Consider the following 19,885-nt stretch of genomic DNA (forward strand, 5'->3'; position numbering starts at 1 on the left):
AGCTCTGAAGTGTCTTCATGAGGAACAGGAACAGCTTCTGATCCTCTCAGATCCTCGAGTTCACTCAGGACTACTGAACCTTCGCTGTGCGAGCAGGACTCGTTCTGCATCATGATGAGTTCAGTGGAGACTCTGGTGTACTTTATTTAACTTTTTTATTTTTGTTAGTTCTCCTACACATCACCTGCAGTCTTCCTCCCAGTCTATCCCTCGATCAGGTGATCAGATGTGTTTGCTTGTGTCATCTCTTGTTTCCCAGAGGAACATTACAGCATCAGTCGTGTGAATCTCCAGAAAAGGCAGAAGAAGTGTGTAACATCAGTCCAGCCGCAGTGAGTCACTTCTGATTTCTACCCATATTACAATTTTTAATGCTGGAAGTGATTGAATATTATTCATTTCAGTGTTTGGTGTGAGACGCTTGACATACAGGTTGAAGTTTGGAACTGAAAGGAGTCAGTAAATGTGTCCCCTGACCTTCATCACCTTCATCTTCATCACCAGGATTCAGTCCTGAGCAGAACATCACGAGCGTCAGAAGTTTGATTCGTGGTTTCTATTGTTTTTGTCTGCAGGGTCACCATGGTGGTTGTAATTTTATTTGCCATAAATGTGACAGGAATTATCTAATATTGTGGTCGGCCTATTAAGGAGAAAATCCAGGACCGTTTTACACTCCCAGTCCGTCCCTGATGACAGATCAATACTCCAGAGCAGAAATGATATACAGGAATTCAGAGAGAAACAGAAATATTGTTAGGTGATGAGCACAATCTGTGATGAAGCTCAAACACTGTGACTGAACACGGACAGAAACACAGAAAGAAAGAAAACAATGTAAACATTCATATTTCTGTGTAAACTGTGTTACATTTTAAATTTCAGGAAGGTGTTATCCGTGTGTAATGAATTACAATGAATGGTGTCACAGGTAAAAGTAGGCTATGATTATGAACAAGCTATAATCATCTAATAAATCATGAAAACATTCACAGACGGGGATAAAGAATTAATTAATATTGTTCTAAAATTGTACAATAATTAGCGATAATTCGAACAATCGAGGTAATAATTAGAGAGCCTATCTAAATGAGTTGATTGTGTGTTGTTCTGACAGGAGTCTAGTGTTTATCATCATCATATGAGCGGAACACAAGGGGATCCGAATAACCGACTCTTCACTGATGGCAGCGATAGTAATCCTGATGGGAATCTTTGTTTGAGGATTCTGCTGATATCGCTTCGGCTTGGCCTTCATCAGTCAGTGGAGGAACACAACAGTCTGTTTCAGTCTGAGTCGCTTCTGACTCTTATCTCAGACCCGCTTTGTGTTTATTTACGCTGAAATTTCTTCATGTCCAAACTATCCTCTTTTTTATGCCTGTGTGGGATGAGGGAACAAAAGTCTGCAGAAACATTCATTTGTGTGTTATTGAGCGTCGACGGCTTCAACAACATCATCACATTCAGAGGAAGATCTGAGTCAAACACGAGCACGACAGACTCTTCTTCATCACTGCCGCGCGCGCGTGACGTCACGGGACGCTCCACGTGTCGCTTGTTTACAGTGAGTGAGGAACAGAGATTGTGAAACTGTTCCTGGATTGAGTTTCAGTGCTGCTCTTCATATTTAGATCTTCATCAGAGTCAGTGAGAATCACCAGCACACGGTCAGTATTGGTCCAGCTCGGCCTATCACTAACACTAACTAATCCTAACTAATCCTAACTAACACTAGTGGTGTAAGATCCTGTCTTGAGCATGGTCTGATCTGTGTCTCCATCTGATCTGTGCTGAAGGTCAGCCATCTGTTCTCCAGATGTGTCTCAAGAAGATGATTGCTTCAGCTCATATCTGTGTTTAGAGTGCTTGATCTGTGTTTTCTGATTCTCGTGTGTGTTTCTCATCACATTCAGATATCACACTGAAGAATGTTCCAGATGGTTCAGTTCTTAGTTCCCTCGGGGCCCAAGACACTCAGTAACATCAGTCTATCTCCCCGGAGCGGACAGAACCGGACACAGACCACTTCCAATGAGTTTCTTCAACACGTCCGGTGAGAAGGATCCAATCTGTCTATATAATACTTCATCTGAACAACTTTAAAGATGATTTTCTCAATATTTAGATGTTTTTTCTCCCTCAGATTCCAGATTTTCAAATCGTTGTATCTCAGACAAATATTGTCCTCCGAACAAACCACACATCAATGGAAATATTATTTATTCAGCTTTCAGATGATGTAAAAATCTAAAATTTCCAAACATTTTCCAATATTTACCAATGCTCCAGGGTCACATATTTCACAATATTACTGTTTGAACTATAATTTCTTTGTATTTTGTAATCTGAGTAACAATATACCGTATATTTGTCCACAAATGGAGGTGTTTAAAGTTGTCAATCACAGCTGTGAGGCTCCGCCCCTCTCCTGCAGGTTAACATTAGATCCATGTCATCACAGGAGAGTCAGCGGTCTGAAACAGCAGGACGTGTTTTATAACCTGCGTGTCCCAAACCAGTGTGAGAGCGACAGAGACGAGATCAACCTGCTGCTGCTCACAGGTGCCTCACAAACACAGGGAACACACTTCATCTCACTACAGCTATTTCACACACTAATACTGTAACATCCCAATAATGGTTCACCTAAGTGTACTCAGCTGTGATGTATCGGGACACCATGAAAACAGCTAAAATGTGCTTATAACATAAAGTCTCTGTATTTACTAACCACCTTCAGAACAGTTGAAACCATCTCTCGTACATGGAAAAACACTTTTATTTAAAATCTAAGAATATATATATATATATATATATATATATATATATATATATACAAAATGTATTTTCTAATGTATTGCCCACATATTTTTATAGATTCAGTAATTAATTTCAAATGTACTGTATGTTAACATTTCCTCTATATGATATACTTCACTACATGTATATTGTGTCTTTAAATAGTGCAATTAAGTTCACTATTAATGTGTCATTAGTAACACTTTATCCACATTAAAATAAATGCTGAATTTAGGTACACATCTAAACACACATGAATGATTAATCCAAACATATGCTATCAGTGCATCTATAGAATTCTAAGCACAGTAACTATAGGGTTTCACTTTAGTTCTACATCATGAAAATCCAAATAGTAATTAGTGATAGTATATATATAAATCTACTACTATGTTATTTTAATGATCATAGCAGACTTTTGAACAATACAATTATATAACACTTCTGGTGCTTTATCTGACTACACTTAAAACCAGTTTTAATTAGTGTAATTCTAATTAGTGTATTTATATTAAGTGTACTTGGCAGAGTTGGGAAAATGTACTTATAATTATCACATTACTAATATATTTTTAAATAAAATAAATGTAATTCAAATTATGATAATTATATAAAAATGTGCTAACACTTTAACTAGTTTTGATATTTTTCAAAACACACTTTTAAGAAATACATTAATAAAAATAGTATACTTTTACAATTGCATTGAAATACCATTAAAATAGAAACACTTTTAATAAGTGTATTTATAGTGTATACTGTATTACAATTTTAAGTGTTAAATTTAAATGTAAGTTTTTTTATTGCAAAGTCAAATACACTTTGTGTGTGTGTGTGATCTGAGGTTAGCAGGTGTGTGTGTGTGTGTGTGTGTGTGTGTGCTCTTGTTTTTGTATCATATCAGGACACAACTCTGTATAATGACATGGGTATGACACAGGTATTACAAGGAGAGGGAGACTTATGAGGACATAACCCATGTCCCCATTTTTCAAAATGGTTAATAATACATAAAGAATTTTTTTTTGAGAAAGTAAAAATGCACAAAGTTTCCTGTGAGGGTTAGGGTTAGGTGTAGGGTTGGTGAAGGGCCATAGAATATACAGTTTCTACAGAATAAAAACCATTACACCTATGGAATGAACACACTTTACACAAAAACAAATGTGTGTGTGTGTGTCTATGTCTATGCGTGTCTATTTCTGTATGTGTGTGTGTGTGTGTGTGTGTGTGTGTGTGTGTGTGTGTCCAGGTGGTGGAGTGTTCTGCATCGATCTGAAGACGTGGAGCGGCTCTGTTGCGGTTGCGAGCGAGGCTCAGGTCAGAGCGGAGCAGCAGAACTTCAGCAGTGTCTCCATCCATCAGCTGCCTGACGCTCTTCAGGACATTACAGTGAGCCGATCCTAAACATCACTCTAATCTCCACTAATATCATCTAGCAAATAAACATGGGACAATACGTTTTCTTGTTTTTTGCAAATAGAAAAAGCACGAGAGAGAGAGAGAGAGAGACAGAGAGAGAGAGAGAGAGAAAGAGAGAGAGAGAGAGAGAGAGAGAGAAAGAGAGAGAGAGAGAGAGAAAGAGAGAGAGAGAGAGAGACTTTTTGACTTTTAACCCCCCTTTTATTACAAAATATTCAAGGTTTAGTTAAACCTTACATAGATTAAAAAGTTATTTAAAACACAAACATATGATAATAAATAGCGCAGAAAACAAAGGAAGGCAATAGCACAATTAAATATACATTTGCAAAGCACCATCAAAATCAGATTCACATATGCACTGGTTAACTCCCCAAATGTGATTGAAAGTCTCCAGGTCTTTAACCAAGGAATAGTATGCATATTCCACCTTTAATCTAGTTTTAATTAACCCTTTTAAAATTAACATTGCATCAGTTGACACAGCATTATTTATTTTGCTTTTACGTGAAATCCATATTCCCATTTTTGCTTGCCCAAACAAAAAATTAAGCAAAACATGGATCTGCTTTCTGTTTCTGTTATACTTCGGTCCATATATAAATAACATGGGTGAAAACACTTCTCCCAAAACAGTACACCATTCTTCTAATTGAGAAAATAATGGCACAAGCCTCCCACATTGAAGAAATAAATGAAAAACAGTTTCAGTCATCCCACAAAAAGGACATCCCTCCTGAACCTGGGGATCGAGGTGTGCTCTGTATCTGTTTGTAGCTATTAACCCATGCACAACTCTCCACTGAAGGTCTCCGGACCTTTTTTCAATGGGAGGCTTATACAAGGCCCTCCAGCAACCCTTCGGGGAAGAGCCTGATCCGAATAGCTCTTGCCATTTCGACTCTTTAACTCCTCCTAAAGACTGAGAGTGTGAAACTTTTACACATGTGGCGTACAGTGCTTTCTTCTCAGTTTTACTGAAACCGTTCAGCTTAGGTGTCTTGAAGGTCAACAAAGACCCCTCCTTTTCTTCAAATATACCCACATCCGGAATTATTCTTAGTTCAGGAAAAGTTAAGTCCATATCTTCATTTGTTTCCACACTGCGTTTAAAATCTGTTGATAGGCTCTCGAGAATTTCATTTAGCAGTTTTTGTGTCCGACGAATTGATCTTATTCCAATCTTGGAAGCTAGCATTTCAGGAGTCATCCATCCATCTGAAGTTATTAAATGTCCAATCTTTACAACTCCTGCAGCCTTTAAAAGATTCCTCATCGATGGTGATTTTAGGATCGCTGAGTCCACCATAGAATTGTATATTAGGGGTTCCTCCCTTGACCAGTGACCCCCCTCATCCGTGATGTCTCTTGTGATATTAAAAGTCCTCCAGGCTTTGAACACTGAGTGATAAAAGGAAGTTAATCCAGTCAAATCAACATGTTGAATGTCCAGAAGAAACAAGTGTTTATCCAGCCCCATCCCTCCTGCTCTTCTAAGGAGGGCAGAAGCTACTCCAGACCAGCTTACATCCAATCCATAGAGAAATCGTTTTACTGTCTGTAGTCTGAAAGTCTTAATTTTGCTTTTTACATCCACTAGTCCTTGTCCACCTTCTTGTCTGGGCAGAAACAAAGTTGATGCTCTTATCCAGTGGTTACCGGACCAAAAAAAAGTCTGTTAAGCGTTTTTGGATTTTTACAACCAAATCTTCAGGAGGTTCCAGAATGTTCATTTTGTGCCATAGCGTTGAGGCTACAAGGTTGTTGCAGACCAGGGCTCTTCCTCTATAGGATAACTGGGGTAGCAGCCAATGCCAGCAAGACAACCGAGCACACACCTTCTCCACCAGGCCCTCCCAATTCTGTCTCTTATAATCCTCCCTTCCTAAAAACACCCCCAAATATTTTAACCCAGATTTTCCCCATTTTAAATTACCTGGGAGAGCTGGAGTGTTATGGTCTAGACCACACCACATTGCATCACTTTTTGCCCAGTTTACTTTTGCAGATGAAGCTTTACCATAACTTAATAAAATCTCTTTTAAAACCTGAACATCGTTAACATTCCTTAAAACAACAGTAATGTCATCAGCATAAGCTGAAACTTTTACAAAATCATTAAAAATAGCACCTTGTACCTTCAAACCCATTAAACTCTCTCTTAGTTTACATAGAAGAGGTTCAATAGCTAAGCTGTAAAGCTGACCAGAAAGTGGGCATCCTTGTCTGATACCCCTCTGTACCTTAACAGGGACACTTAGGCCTCCTGCTATCTTTACCATACATGTAGCATTATTGTACAACAACTTTATCATTTTCCTAAATTCCTCTCCAAACCCAAAAGCTTCTAATACTTTAAAAAGATATTGATGATCAACACGATCAAACGCTTTCTCCTGATCTAGTGACAGTATTCCAACATCTATATTATTACACATTGCATAATCAATAACATCACGTACTAGATGCAAATTATCAGCAATACATCTGTCTTTTATACAGTAAGATTGATCTTTGTGTATAATTTTGAACAATATTTTGTTCAATCTGTTGGCAAGGCACTTTGATAAAAGTTTGTATTCAGTGCAGAGGATTGCCAAAGGTCTCCAGTTCTTTAACAGGGTAAGATCACCTTTTTTTGGAAGCAATGTTAATACAGCCCGTTGGCAGCTCTTTGGTAGAAAACCAGTACGATTACATTCCTTTAGCACCTCAAATAAATCAGATCCAAGTGTTGTCCAGAAATGCTTATAAAATTCACCAGGAAGTCCATCTATGCCTGGGGTACGACCCAACGAAAGACCCGTTACGGCATCACTTAATTCCGCAAAGGTTAATCCAGATTCCAGTGCTTGCTTATCTTCTTCATTTAAACAAGGAAGATCTTGTAGGAATCCATTTTGTATCGGAATGTCTATGTCCTCAGGTGAGTATAAATGTGAATAGAAATTCACTGCTAGTCTACGCATTTCCACAGGTTCAGATGTACATTGTCCATTGTCATTCTTCAGGTTATACATTTGGTTAACTTGCACACTCTTGCGTTCCAGATTGAAAAAAAAAGAGGTGGGACTGTCCATATCCTTTATTGATAGGAATCAGTTTCTCACAAGAGCTCCTTTAACCTTTCCATTTAATATAGAGCTCAATTTTAATTTCTTCTCAGACCAGTCATTTACATTGGAAGAAAGATCTCCTATCATATTTTTTTCAATGGCAAGGATTTCTCTTTCAAGCCATTCCAGAGACCGTTTCAAACTAAAATTAGAGTGAGATGTATACTGCTGACAAAATTCCCTTATATGAACTTTTCCAACTTCCCACCAAAGAATAACACTATCAAATCTTATTTTCTCTTTTTTCCAGGTCTCCCAAAAATGTTTAAAAGATTCACAAAAACTCCGGTCTTGTAACAATTTGACATTAAAATGCCAGTAAACACTTCTGTTTTTCTTAGAATTCAAAGTACAGTCAATAGTGATTAATTTGTGATCAGTGAAGGATGCAGGGACAATAGCTGTATTAATAATTCTACTTTTCATACTATTAGATAAGTACAGTCTATCCAGTCGTGCTGCTGAAATCCTCCCATCACTAACCTTTACCCATGTATATTGTTTAACAGAGGGATTATTTTCTCTCCATATATCAGTAAGATTGGAGGTTTTAATAACATTTTCAAGTACTGTTGGTGACTGAAAATGGGGTTCTTCTCCATTTCTATCAAGCAAGGCATTAAGTGTGCAGTTCCAGTCTCCAGCTAAGATAGTAAAACCATTACCTTGCTGTTGTCCTAAAAACACTTTCAATTTGTTAAAAAAAATAATTCTCTCAGCTCCTATATTAGGTGCATATACACTCACAAACGTGAAGACAAGACCATTTAAATCAACCTTAACTGCTAAACATCTTCCTGGTTCAATTTCCTTTTTTCCCAAAACTTTGGCTTTTATAGAGGGAGAAAAGAGAATAGCAGTTCCTGCACTCAGGTTAGTCCCATGTGTGAGCACACATTCATTCCTCCACCACAATCGCCAGTCAACCTCATTGTTTACATCACTATGAGTTTTTTGTAAGAAAATTACATCTAATTTCTTTAACTTGATGAATTCTATCACTGTATCAGCTTTACTCTTATCCCTCATCCCATTAACATTTAGGGATCCCACGCGTAAGGTTTCCATAAGAGGGAAAAAGATTAGAAAAAGAACAGTCAGAAAGATATGTGTATTAGCCATAGTAATTAGTTATATTTTCCTCTTTTTGGTTTCCCTTTCCCTGTCTTAGACTTTTTACGAATATCAGTTATATGTTTTTTTAACCTAAAACGTTTCTGTTGTGATAGCTCATCATTATTGAACTTTTCCTTGCCCACATTACAGAAGAGATAAACTTATCCAGATCTGGGAAAAATTCACTCACTTCCGTGCTTCTACCTTTTGTCTCATCCAGGAAAGTATTAATTTGTGCCACAGTATACAATCCTTCTGTGTCTACTTTTGACATTTCTGACCCTTCAGACCAATGCCCATCATCTTTCACACTATCATCTGTGTACTGAGATAACCCATCCATATCATCCACCGAGCATTGCTCAGCTACTTGTATACCAGTCTGAGATACACACTCATTTTCTTTTGCTTTCTCAACATCATCATTTTCAGTTATAACAATCGCAGAACTGCATCCAGCCTGCTCACTACTCTCCACATCCACACCAGCATCGCTTTCACTCACCTCATTGTGCCCGTAGACCTCCCCTAACGGCCTTTTGTTCGGTTTCTTAGGTAGTTGTTTATCCTGTGCTACTGTCGTATTATCCTCAGTATCACTGGTATCATTGCGATGAGCTGATTCGTTTTCAGTCGCATTAACAGGCAGCTGCTGCTCAACATCCGCTGTTTTATTGGGACAGGAGAAGCGTTTGTGGCCTATATTTCCACAAGCAAAGCACTTTAGATTGTCAGTACTTGCATACAGCATATATGATCCATCTCCATGACTTACACGGAACGAGATCTCTAATGTGCGCTCCGATGAAGTCAGAAACATTAACACTTGTCTCCTAAATGACAAAACGTGTTTGAGATCAGTGTTTTTACATCCTAATGGAATGTTTCTGACCGGACTTGCGATTTTACCGTATCGGGTTAATTCTTTAACAATCGCCTCATTCGAGACAAAAGGCGGTACATTGGAAATAGTGACTTTAGTTGCCGGAGCCGTTAAAGGAGTAACGGGCACAAACATTTCCTTAATCCATAATCCATTCTCAGTCACCTGGTGAACTAACTGCTCTGTTTTTAAAAACACGATGACTGCTTTGTTCATCCGCGATGCTGAGAGAATATTGTCGAAGCCTATAATTTCTCCCACCACCACGAGAACATCCTCCACGCTCACGCCAAGTTCAGGTACACACCTGCAGCCATTACGCAACGACAGGTGTGAGACTCCCTGACTAACTTCAGAGGCCATACCGACACGCGACAAAAGCCGCGAGCGGCTTCAAATACTCAATAATCTTAAAACAATTATTATTAAGAACAAAGAGGAGGAAAAAAAAAATAAGAAAACACTTTCAAAATGCTTAATTTACACGCTCGCTCTAACCAGCACGCTCAGACGCCCCACTACACTCGTACGTACGCAGAGAGAGAGAGAGAGAGAGAGAGAGAGAGAGAGAGAGAGAGAGAGAGAGAGAGAGAGAGAGAGACTTTGACAATCCTTTAATTTACCATTTTTCGGACAAATTACATAATTACATTACTACACATAATATAACTACACACAAATTCCACCACACCATACGTAATAAATATTACAATTTAAAAATTTTCTAAACACCTCACAGTTTAAAAACAGATCAGAAAAACAAACCATTCGTTGTTTAAGAGAAATAAAAACAATTAGAAATTAATTTGCAGAGAACCATCAATATCAATTTCACATAAACACTTTTCCACTCCCCAAGTATATTTAAATGTTTCTATGTCTTTAATCAGTTGATAGTACGCATGTTCCACCGTTAGCCTTGATTTGACTAAACCCTTTAAGATAGCCACTGCATCGGTTGACCCCACACCATTTAGTTTACCTTTACGTGACAGCCATATTGCCATTTTGGCCTGCCCAAACAAAAAGTTTAGCATCACGTGGATCTGCTTTCTATTTTTTTTATACATGGGTCCATAAATAAAAAGTACAGGTGAGAACACTTCTCCTAAATTTCTACACCATTCTTCTATTTGAGATAGCAAAGCTTCAAGTCTACCACAGTAAAAAAACAAATGCAAAACAGTTTCTGTTTGCCCACAAAATAGACATTCCTCCCCTACCTGTGGATCAATGTGTGCTCTGTATCTGTTTGTGGCTATTAAACCATGCACAATTCTCCACTGAAGGTCCCCGCACCTTTTTTCAATGGGAGGTTTGTACAAGGTCCCCCAGCTTCTTTTAGGGGAAGTGCCTGGTCCAAAATCCTCCTGCCATTTAGATTCTTTTAGTCCTTCTAAAGAGTTCATATGTGAGACTTTGACACATGTGACATACAGTGCTTTTTTCCCAGTTTCACTGAAAAGTTCCATTTCAGGAGTCTTGAAGGTAAGCAAAATCCCTTCCCTTTCTTGAAAAGCATTAAAAGCAGGTGCAATTTTTAACTCTGGGAAAGGAACATCTATATCTTCATTTGATGTCTCCAAACCACGTTTAAAATCCGTTGGCAAACGTTCAAAGAGCTCATTCAACAGTCTCTGTGTCAAGCGAATTGACCTCACCCCCAGCTTAGCGGCCAGCATCTCAGCAGACATCCATTCATTCGTTGTTATTAAATGTCCAATCTTTGTTATTCCAACATTCCTTAAAACAGTCCTCATTGTTGATGACTTCAAATTGTCCAAGTCCACAACAGGATTGTACAGCAGGGGTTCCTCTCTCATCCAAAGGCCTCTCACATCCTGGAGATTCCTTGATACATTTAATATTTTCCAGGCTTTCAACATAGACTGATAAAAAGGTGTCAGTCCAGACAAATCCATTCCTTGAGTGTCCATTAGAAAGAAATGTCGGTCTAGCCCCATATTGCCTGCTTTTCTTAAGAGGGCACAAGCTACTCCAGTCCAGCTTACATCTTTTCCATAAAGTAGTCTTTTTGCCGTCTGAAGCCTGAAAGTCTTTATTCTGCTTCTAATGTCCACCAATCCTTGGCCTCCTTCTTGTCTAGGTAGATATAACGCAGATGCTCTCAGCCAATGTTGACCAGACCAGAAGAAATTCACCAGACGTTTTTGAACACTTTCCACCAATTCCTCAGGGGGTTCTAAGACAGTCATTTTATGCCATAAGGATGAGGCAACAAGGTTGTTGCAGACCAAAACTCTTCCCCTGTACGATAGCTGGGGGAGCAGCCAATGCCAGTGAGACAACCTTGCACTCACCTTTTCCATCAGGCCCTCCCAATTCTGTTTCTTATATTCCTCTCTACCTAAAAATACCCCTAAGTACTTTAACCCAGCCCTTCCCCACTGTAATCTAGCTGGAAGCTGCGGTCCATTATAATCCACACCACACCATAGTGCATCACTTTTATCCCAATTTACTTTGGCAGATGAAGCTTTCCCATAACTCAGCAAAATATCTTTTAAAACCTGAACATCATATCCATTTCTTAAAACCACAGTGATATCATCAGCATATGCTGAGATTTTCACACAATCATTACAATTTAGAACATTTGTCTGTAACCCCGTTAGCTTTTCTCTCAATTTACAGAGGAGAGGTTCAATGACCAAACTATATAGTTGCCCTGAGAGTGGGCATCCCTGTCTTATGCCTCTTTGTACCTTAACAGGAACACTTAGTCCACCCGCCATTTTTATCATACATGTGCCATTATTATACAACAATTTTATCAATGAAACAAACTTGTCTCCAAAACCAAAAGCCTTTAAAACCTTGAAAAGAAACTGGTGATCAACTCGATCAAAAGCCTTTTCCTGATCTAATGATAAAATTCCTATATCAACATTATTTTCCAAGGCATAATCAATAACATCACGCACTAAATGCAAATTATCAGTGATACATCTATCTTTTATACAATAGGATTGATCTTTGTGTATAATTCTGTGCATTATCTTGTTTAACCTGTTAGCCAAACACTTTGATATTAGTTTATATTCGGAACATAAAAGTGCAACCGGTCTCCAGTTCTTTATTAAGGTAAGATCACCTTTCTTGGGAAGTAGGGTTAAAACTGCTCGTTGACAGCTTTTAGGCATCAAACCTATTCGAAAAACTTCTTTTAGTACTTCGTGGAAATCAGTTCCAATTAAGGTCCAGAAGTGCTTATAAAACTCGCCAGGTAGACCATCTATACCTGGGGTACGACCTGAGGCAAGTCCTGATACCGCAGCACTTAATTCACCAAAGGTAAGTTCTGATTCCAAAGTTTTTTTATCTTCAGCGTTTAAACAGGGAAGGTTCTGTAAAAGTTCATTCTGGCTCTTCTCATCTGTGTTTTCAGCAGAATATAACTTAGAATAAAAGTCCACTGCCAATCTTCGCATTTCTACGGGATCGCTTGTATCATGACCATTACTGTTTTTCAAACTAAGCATTTTATTTTCTTGTACACTTTTATGTTCCAAGTTAAAAAAAAAAGAAGTAGGCCCATCCATATCTTTCAATAACATAAACCTGCTCCTCACAAGAGCACCCTTAACTTTCTCATTTAGAACAGAACTCAACTTTAATTTCTTATCACTCCACTCTTGTACATACGCATCAAGATCTCTCATCATGTTCTCTTCAATGACTAGAATTTCTTTCTCAATCCCTTCCAAAGTTCGTTTCAAACACAAAGTTGAGTAAGATGTATATTGTTGACAATATTCTCTTATATGTGTTTTACCAATTTCCCACCAGAGAATTATGTTTTCATATCTGCATTTTTCGCTTTTCCAAGTTTCCCAAAAATGCTTAAAGGATTCACAAAAAAACTTATCTTGAAGTAACTTTACATTAAAATGCCAATATGACCTCTTATTTCTTCTCGATATCAAAGTACAGTCAACAGTAATAAGCTTGTGATCAGTAAAATATGTGGGGATAATAGCTGTATGTACAACTCTATTTTTCATATTATTTGATAAATACAATCTATCTAAACGTGCAGCTGAAATTCTCCCCTCATTCACCTTTACCCAAGTATATTGTTTTACCATAGGATTGTTTTCTCTCCAACTATCCGTGAAGTTAGAAATTTTTACAATGTTAGCTAAAACCGTAGGTGACTGAAAATTAGGTTCTTCTCCATTTCTATCAAGAGATGGATCAAGTGTACAGTTCCAATCCCCTCCTAAAATGATCAAATCATTAACCTGCTGTTGTTTTAAGAAGATCTTCAATTTATTAAAAATATTTATCCTATCAGATCCAATATTAGGTGCATATATATTAACAAAAACAAAAAACAGACCATTAATATCAGCTCTAACTGCCAATAACCGTCCTGGTTCAATTTCTTTTTTTGACAGAATTCTAACTTTAGTGGTAGGAGAAAAAAGAATTGCAGCTCCTGCACTCAGGTTAGTCCCATGAGTAAGAACACACTCATTACCCCACCACAGTCGCCAGTCAACCTCATTATTCATATCACTATGAGTTTCTTGCAGGAAAATCACATCTAAATTTTTCAACCTGATAAATTCTATTATATTTCCTGCCTTCTTCCTATCCCTCATCCCATTAACATTTAAGGATCCCACCCGTAAAGTGTCCATCAGAAGAAGAGAGAGAAAAAAGACAGACAATAAGAAAAGCGTATTACCCATAGTGATTATTAGTTAGATTTTTTACCCCTCTTTGGTCCAAATTTTTCAGTTTTACCTTTATGTCGAATTGCAGTGATGTGTTTTCTTAGTCTAAAACGCTTCTGCTGTGAAAGCTCTTCATGATTGCTATGTCTCCTTGCCCACATAACAGATGTTATAAACTTCTCCAAGTCTGGAAAAAAATCACTAACTTCAACTTTTCTACCCTTCGTTTCATCAAGAAATTCACTGATTTCAGCCACAGTATACAAATCTTCCTTCGCCACTGTTGGCATATCTACACCTTCCACCCATTGATCATCATCTTTCATGCTATCATCTGTACATTGAGACATTCCATCCAACTCATCTACTGAGCCTTCCTCCACTGTTTGTACATCTGTCTGTGTCACATTCTCAACCACATCTTCAACTTCATGATTTGAATGCCTGACAACAGCATAACTATATCCAGCTTTCTCACCATCGCTTTCACTCACCTCATTATCCCCGATGATTCGTTCAGCAGACCTTTTCTCTGTCACTTTTTTTCCTGCCGTTGTAATTTCCACGATATCCGAACTATTGTTATCTTTTGACGATCCGCTCTCGATTGAAACGACAGGCAAAGGCTGTTCATTGTCCACTTTTTTGTGCGGGCAATAGAAACGTTTGTGGCCCAAATTTCCACATTCGAAACACTTAAGATTATCAGTACTCGCATACAGCATATATGAACTTTCTCCATGACTCACGCGGAACGAAATCTCTAAAGTGCGCTCGGGAGAAGTGAGAAACATCAAAACCTGCCGCCTGAACGAAAGGACGTGTTTCAATGCCGTGTTTTTACATCCCAGCGGGATCATTCTAACTGGACTAGCAATTTTTCCATAACGAATCAACTCTTTAATGATGGCTTCATTTGAGATGAAAGGTGGCACGTTTGAAATTGTTACTTTCGTGGCCGGAGCCGCCAAGGGAGTCACAGGCACAAAAGTTTCATTGATCCAAATCCCGCTCTCTGTCAGCTGATTCACTAACTGTTCCGTTTTTAGAAACACTACAATCGCCTTGTTCATTCGTGATGCTGAGAGAATATTCTCAAAACCAATCAATTCTCCCACCACCACGAGAACATCCTCCACGCTAACACCGGGCTCGACCACACACCTGCACCCATTTCGCATGGACACGTGTGGGTTTCCCTGTGCAGTGTCAGATGCCATACCGTCACGCGACAAAAGCCGCGAGCGGCTAAAAATACAAAAGTACTTTTACTAAATAATAATTAAATTTAACACCAAAGAGGGGAAAAAAGAAAAAATTAGATAAGAAGAACAGTTTTTTCGCTCGCTCAAACCAACACACTCCACTCTTCCACCACACTCGCACATGCGCACCCTCTCGCTACCCAGCATGCAACACACCAGAGAGAGAGAGAGAGAGAGAGAGAGAGAGAAAGAGAGAGAGAGAGAGAGAGAGAGTTAGTGGTTGGCCAAGTGGTCCTCTTTGTTGTATATCTATCCACGTTAATCTTTAAAAGTACTCTAAACTGAAAATATTTAAGCTTCTATGTTATTTTCAGATTGTCTCAAACTAATGTTTGTCTTGACAAATGGTTTTATCTAGTTTAAATTAAACTTATAGAAATGTAAATAGAAATTGACATACATAGATATAAAACAAAATGTATTATTTTTTGTGAGCCAAACTCCATGCAGAGTGGTCACATAATAATAATAATATTATTAATAATAATATAAATATTTGTAGTGTGTTGGATCACACTCACTGTGTGTCTGCAGCCGATGATGAGGATCTGTGGTGTTTGTCTGCAGGTGAAAACCAGAAACCTGCACAGTCACATGAAGCACAGCGGGCTGAACCTGCGGCCCGGTCTCTTCATTCCCCGAGTGCTGCTCCTGTCCGCAGACGGAGACCTGAGCGAGGATCTGCTGCAGACGGAGAGAGACGAGCAGCTGCTGTCCTGTGCAGACGTGGAGCCGTTCCTGCGCTCGCTGCGCTCCGGATACATGTCCTGGCTCTCCGACGCCTTCACGCCGTCCTGGATCTCAGGTGCGGAATACACAAACATCCTGACTTTAAAATCTTATCTGTTTGGTAACCATGGTTCAGTTAGGACCACATTTAGGACAAGAGCTGTTACAGAACAGCATTATCTAAGCTACAGATGGAAGAGGATCTTACAGAAACCTCCTAACTTGACAAAAAATCCTTAAGCTATTTTAAGAGTAAAGAGCTCCTGTGGTGCGCAGGTCACCTGTCGTACGGTCAGATGCGGGCGGTGCGGGAGCGGCTGGAGCTCTTGGGCACCTGGGATGTGCTGCAGATGAGCAGCGGTCAGGAGATCACCGGAGACTTCCAGGGCTGCCAGCACCTCGCCCTCAACCGACAGGAAACAGAGCTGCTGGAGTTCAGCAGAACAGGAAGTGTGATCACAGACACGCTGTGGAGCCTGCTGGGACACACGCCACAGGTGACTCATGACACACATGATCTCACACACACACACACACACACACACGTTTGTTTTTGTGTAAAGTGTGTTCATCCCATAGGTGTAATGGTTTTTATACTGTACAAACTGTATATTGTATCACCTAACACCAGTGATCCTCAAATCTGGCTCGTGAGATCCAGTTTCCTGCAGAGTTTAGCTCCGACTCTAATTAAACACACCTGCCTGTGATTTTCTAATGATCCTGAAGACACTGATTAGCAAACTCATGCGTGTTAAATGCAGACAGCATTTAAAGCCAGTTCATCATTGAATTCAGTGATGTCATCTCTGTTCAGTTAAATAGTGTCTGTGCATTTATTTGCAATCAAGTCAAAGATATCGCTGTAGATGAAGTGACCCCAACTAAGCAAGCCAGAGGCGACAGCGGCAAGGAACCGAAACTCCATCGGTGACAGAATGGAGAAAAAACCCTTGGGAGAAACCAGGCTCAGTTGGGGTCAGTTCTCCTCTGACCAGACGAAACCTGTAGTTCAATTCCAGACTGCAGCAAAGTCAGATTGTGCAGAAGAATCATCTGTTTCCTGTGGTCTTGTCCTGGTGCTCCTCTGAGACAAGGTCTTTACAGGGGATCTGTATCTGGGCTCTAGTTGTCCTGGTCTCCGCTGTCTTTCAGGGATGTAGAGGTCCTTTCTAGGTGCTGATCCACCATCTGGTCTGGATACGTACTGGATCCGGGCGACTGCAGTGACCCTCTGATCTGGACACAGACTGGATCTGGTGGCCACGGTGACCTCGGAACAAGAGAGAAACAGACAAATATTAGCGTAGATGCCATTCTTCTAATGATGTAGAAAGTACGGTGTTATGGGAAGTGTTTTCGGTTCCGGTTTACCTAATTAATGCAGCCTAAAAATCCTTTAACGGATTTGGATATTAAAAGCATATTAGTATGTTATGTGTATGCCAGGTTAAAGAGATGGGTCTTTAATCTAGATTTAAACTGCAAGAGTGTGTCTGCCTCCCGAACAATGTTATGTAGGTTATTCCAGAGTTTAGGAGCCAAATAGGAAAAGGATCTGCCGCCCGCAGTTGATTTTGATATTCTAGGTATTATCAAATTGCCTGAGTTTTGAGAACGTAGCGGACGTAGAGGAGTATAATGTAAAAGGAGCTCATTCAAATACTGAGGTGCTAAACCATTCAGGGCTTTATAAGTAATAAGCAATATTTTACAATCTATACGATGTTTGATAGGGAGCCAGTGCAGTGTGGACCGATCAAGTAGCACACCTAGGTTCCTAACTGATGACAAGGAATTGACAGAGCAACCATCAAGTCTTAGACAGTGTTCTAGGTTATTACAAGCAGAGTTTTTAGGTCCTATAATTAACACCTCTGTTTTTTCTGAATGTAGCAGTAAGAAATTACTCGTAATCCAATTTTTTATATCAACTATGCATTCCATTAGTTTTTCAAATTGGTGTGTTTCACCGGGCCGCGAGGAAATATAGAGCTGAGTATCATCAGCATAACAGTGAAAGCTAACACCATGTTTCCTGATGATATCTCCCAAGGGTAACATATAAAGCGTGAAGAGTAGCGGCCCTAGTACTGAGCCTTGAGGTACTCCATTCTGCACTTGTGGCGGTCATATAAGTATGATTTAAACCATGCTAATGCACTTCCACTGATGCTAACAAAGTGTTCAAGTCTATGCAAAAGAATGCTGTGGTCAATTGTGTGAAACGCAGCACTAAGATCCAATAAAACTAATAGAAAGATACACCCACGATCAGATGATGAGAGCAGGTCATTTGTAACTCTAACTTTAGTCAATGTTGTTTTGCCAGAATCAGAGAAATATGCTTTTTGCAGCCAGCAGGAGTTAACTAACCCGTACTAAGCAGCTAGACACTGTTTGACCAGTGAAGGAACTTTAAATGAATGTCCACTTCCTAATGGCCAATTAAATTGTCACTATCCTTCAATTATGCTGATTGGCTGAACTGTGTTCTAAGATGTGATTAGCGAGGTTTCTGTCAGAACATGTGCCTCCACACGTAGCTCTAACAGTCTTATCTGTGTTTCCTCGTTCTGAGCGCCGGACTGTAAATCTGTTATGCTTCTGTGGAACTACAGATAAACAGGTTAGTGGACACTTGTCTGTTGTTTTGATGATCACACTTAATAACTCGTGTGTGTGTATCTCGTCTAATGGCATTAGGAACGTTTGTGAAGAGCAAATTCAATCAGACTTGAACTGAGTCGAAGAGCCCAATGAGCTCAATGAGCTTCAGACTCGATCGCAGTGAATGAAGGGAAGCTGATTGATCGTAAGCCTCACTGATCTGAGCATGCACCAGTTTTTGAGAGACAGCTTGGCTAGGTGAAGGTCAGGAGAGTCCACAGAGGTCACAGTCAAGGTCGTGACCTCTGACCGTCAGGATCACATGATGAGCTTCTGAAATAAAGCTGCAAGTTTTCTCAGACAGGTGTTTCCTCTCGTTGCTGTGTTTGTGCTGATGTGTGTTTGTGTGTGTGCAGGTCGCGGTCTCCATGTATAAGCGAGGAGCGCAGGGGTGGCTGGGTAAACCGCTGCTCGCCACGGCAACCATCCCCTCCAGCACACGCGTGATCTTCCGCATCCGAGGAGAAGCCACGGACGCCAAGATCCCGGCCGGAAGCATCCGCTCCATCACACTGAGCATCTGATCCCAACACTGACGCTTTATTCACTCAGCAATCATTCATGCACTCGATAGCAGTGAGTATTATTCAGAGTATCATCACTACTGACAACACTAATGTCTTTATCACACGCATGAACAAGAGTCTAAATATTTCACATGTGCTTTGTCTTTTAAATGTTGGAAAATGATCGAGTGCAGCTTTAATATCTGATAATTGCTGAGAAATGTTTTGCCTTTCTAATCAAACATCAGCCTGTATTTTGATCAGATTTTAAGTTCTCAGCTTTCATGTTTTCATACTCTTCACATTCTAGTAAATCTTCATGGTGATTTAATAAATGTTTCTAATTTCTTTAAAGTGACCTTAAAACATAGAAAATATCCTAATTGGTATTGTGACACTATGACCATTTCTTGTTCTTGTTAGTGAGAATATTCAGATAATAATTTCCTCAATTATCCTCAATAATAATTTTTTAATCTCCATTTTGTCAGTTAATTTGAAATTATTTATAGTTCATGCAATAAAATACTTATTTCTGTTTCAAACAAATCATGTTTTTTTGGGGGGAATGGGACAGAAAGAGATTTCTTAGAATGAAAGAGGAAAGTTGTGTATGGTGACCCATACTCAGAAATAGTGCTCTGCATTTAACACACCCAAGTCCACACACACA

General features: G+C 39.4%; 1 protein-coding gene across 1 annotated transcript; it reads left to right on the forward strand.

Annotated features, from left to right (window-relative positions):
- The first annotated feature begins 1,554 nt into the window (after window positions 1-1,554).
- On the forward strand, window positions 1,555-19,717 carry si:zfos-911d5.4 (uncharacterized). The gene is made up of 7 exons (XM_052570740.1): window positions 1,555-1,670; window positions 1,917-2,056; window positions 2,465-2,565; window positions 4,055-4,194; window positions 15,875-16,112; window positions 16,313-16,533; window positions 19,063-19,717. The coding sequence occupies exons 2-7, from the start codon at window positions 1,932-1,934 to the stop codon at window positions 19,228-19,230; spliced, it is 993 nt and encodes a 330-aa protein (XP_052426700.1). The 5' UTR covers window positions 1,555-1,670; window positions 1,917-1,931; the 3' UTR covers window positions 19,231-19,717.
- Window positions 19,718-19,885: the final 168 nt, after the last annotated feature.

The sequence above is a fragment of the Carassius gibelio genome, chromosome B12, assembly GCF_023724105.1.
Source record: "Carassius gibelio isolate Cgi1373 ecotype wild population from Czech Republic chromosome B12, carGib1.2-hapl.c, whole genome shotgun sequence".
Lineage (NCBI taxonomy): Eukaryota > Metazoa > Chordata > Actinopteri > Cypriniformes > Cyprinidae > Carassius > Carassius gibelio.

Bases quoted from the DNA above. Each gene is read 5' to 3' on its own strand.
- si:zfos-911d5.4 (XM_052570740.1), top strand. From the start codon at position 1,932: ATGTTCCAGATGGTTCAGTTCTTAGTTCCCTCGGGGCCCAAGACACTC. The intron at 2,566-4,054 runs GTGCCTCACAAA...GTGTGTGTCCAG, and splicing joins CAACCTGCTGCTGCTCACAG to GTGGTGGAGTGTTCTGCATC. The intron at 16,534-19,062 runs GTGACTCATGAC...GTGTGTGTGCAG, and splicing joins TGCTGGGACACACGCCACAG to GTCGCGGTCTCCATGTATAA.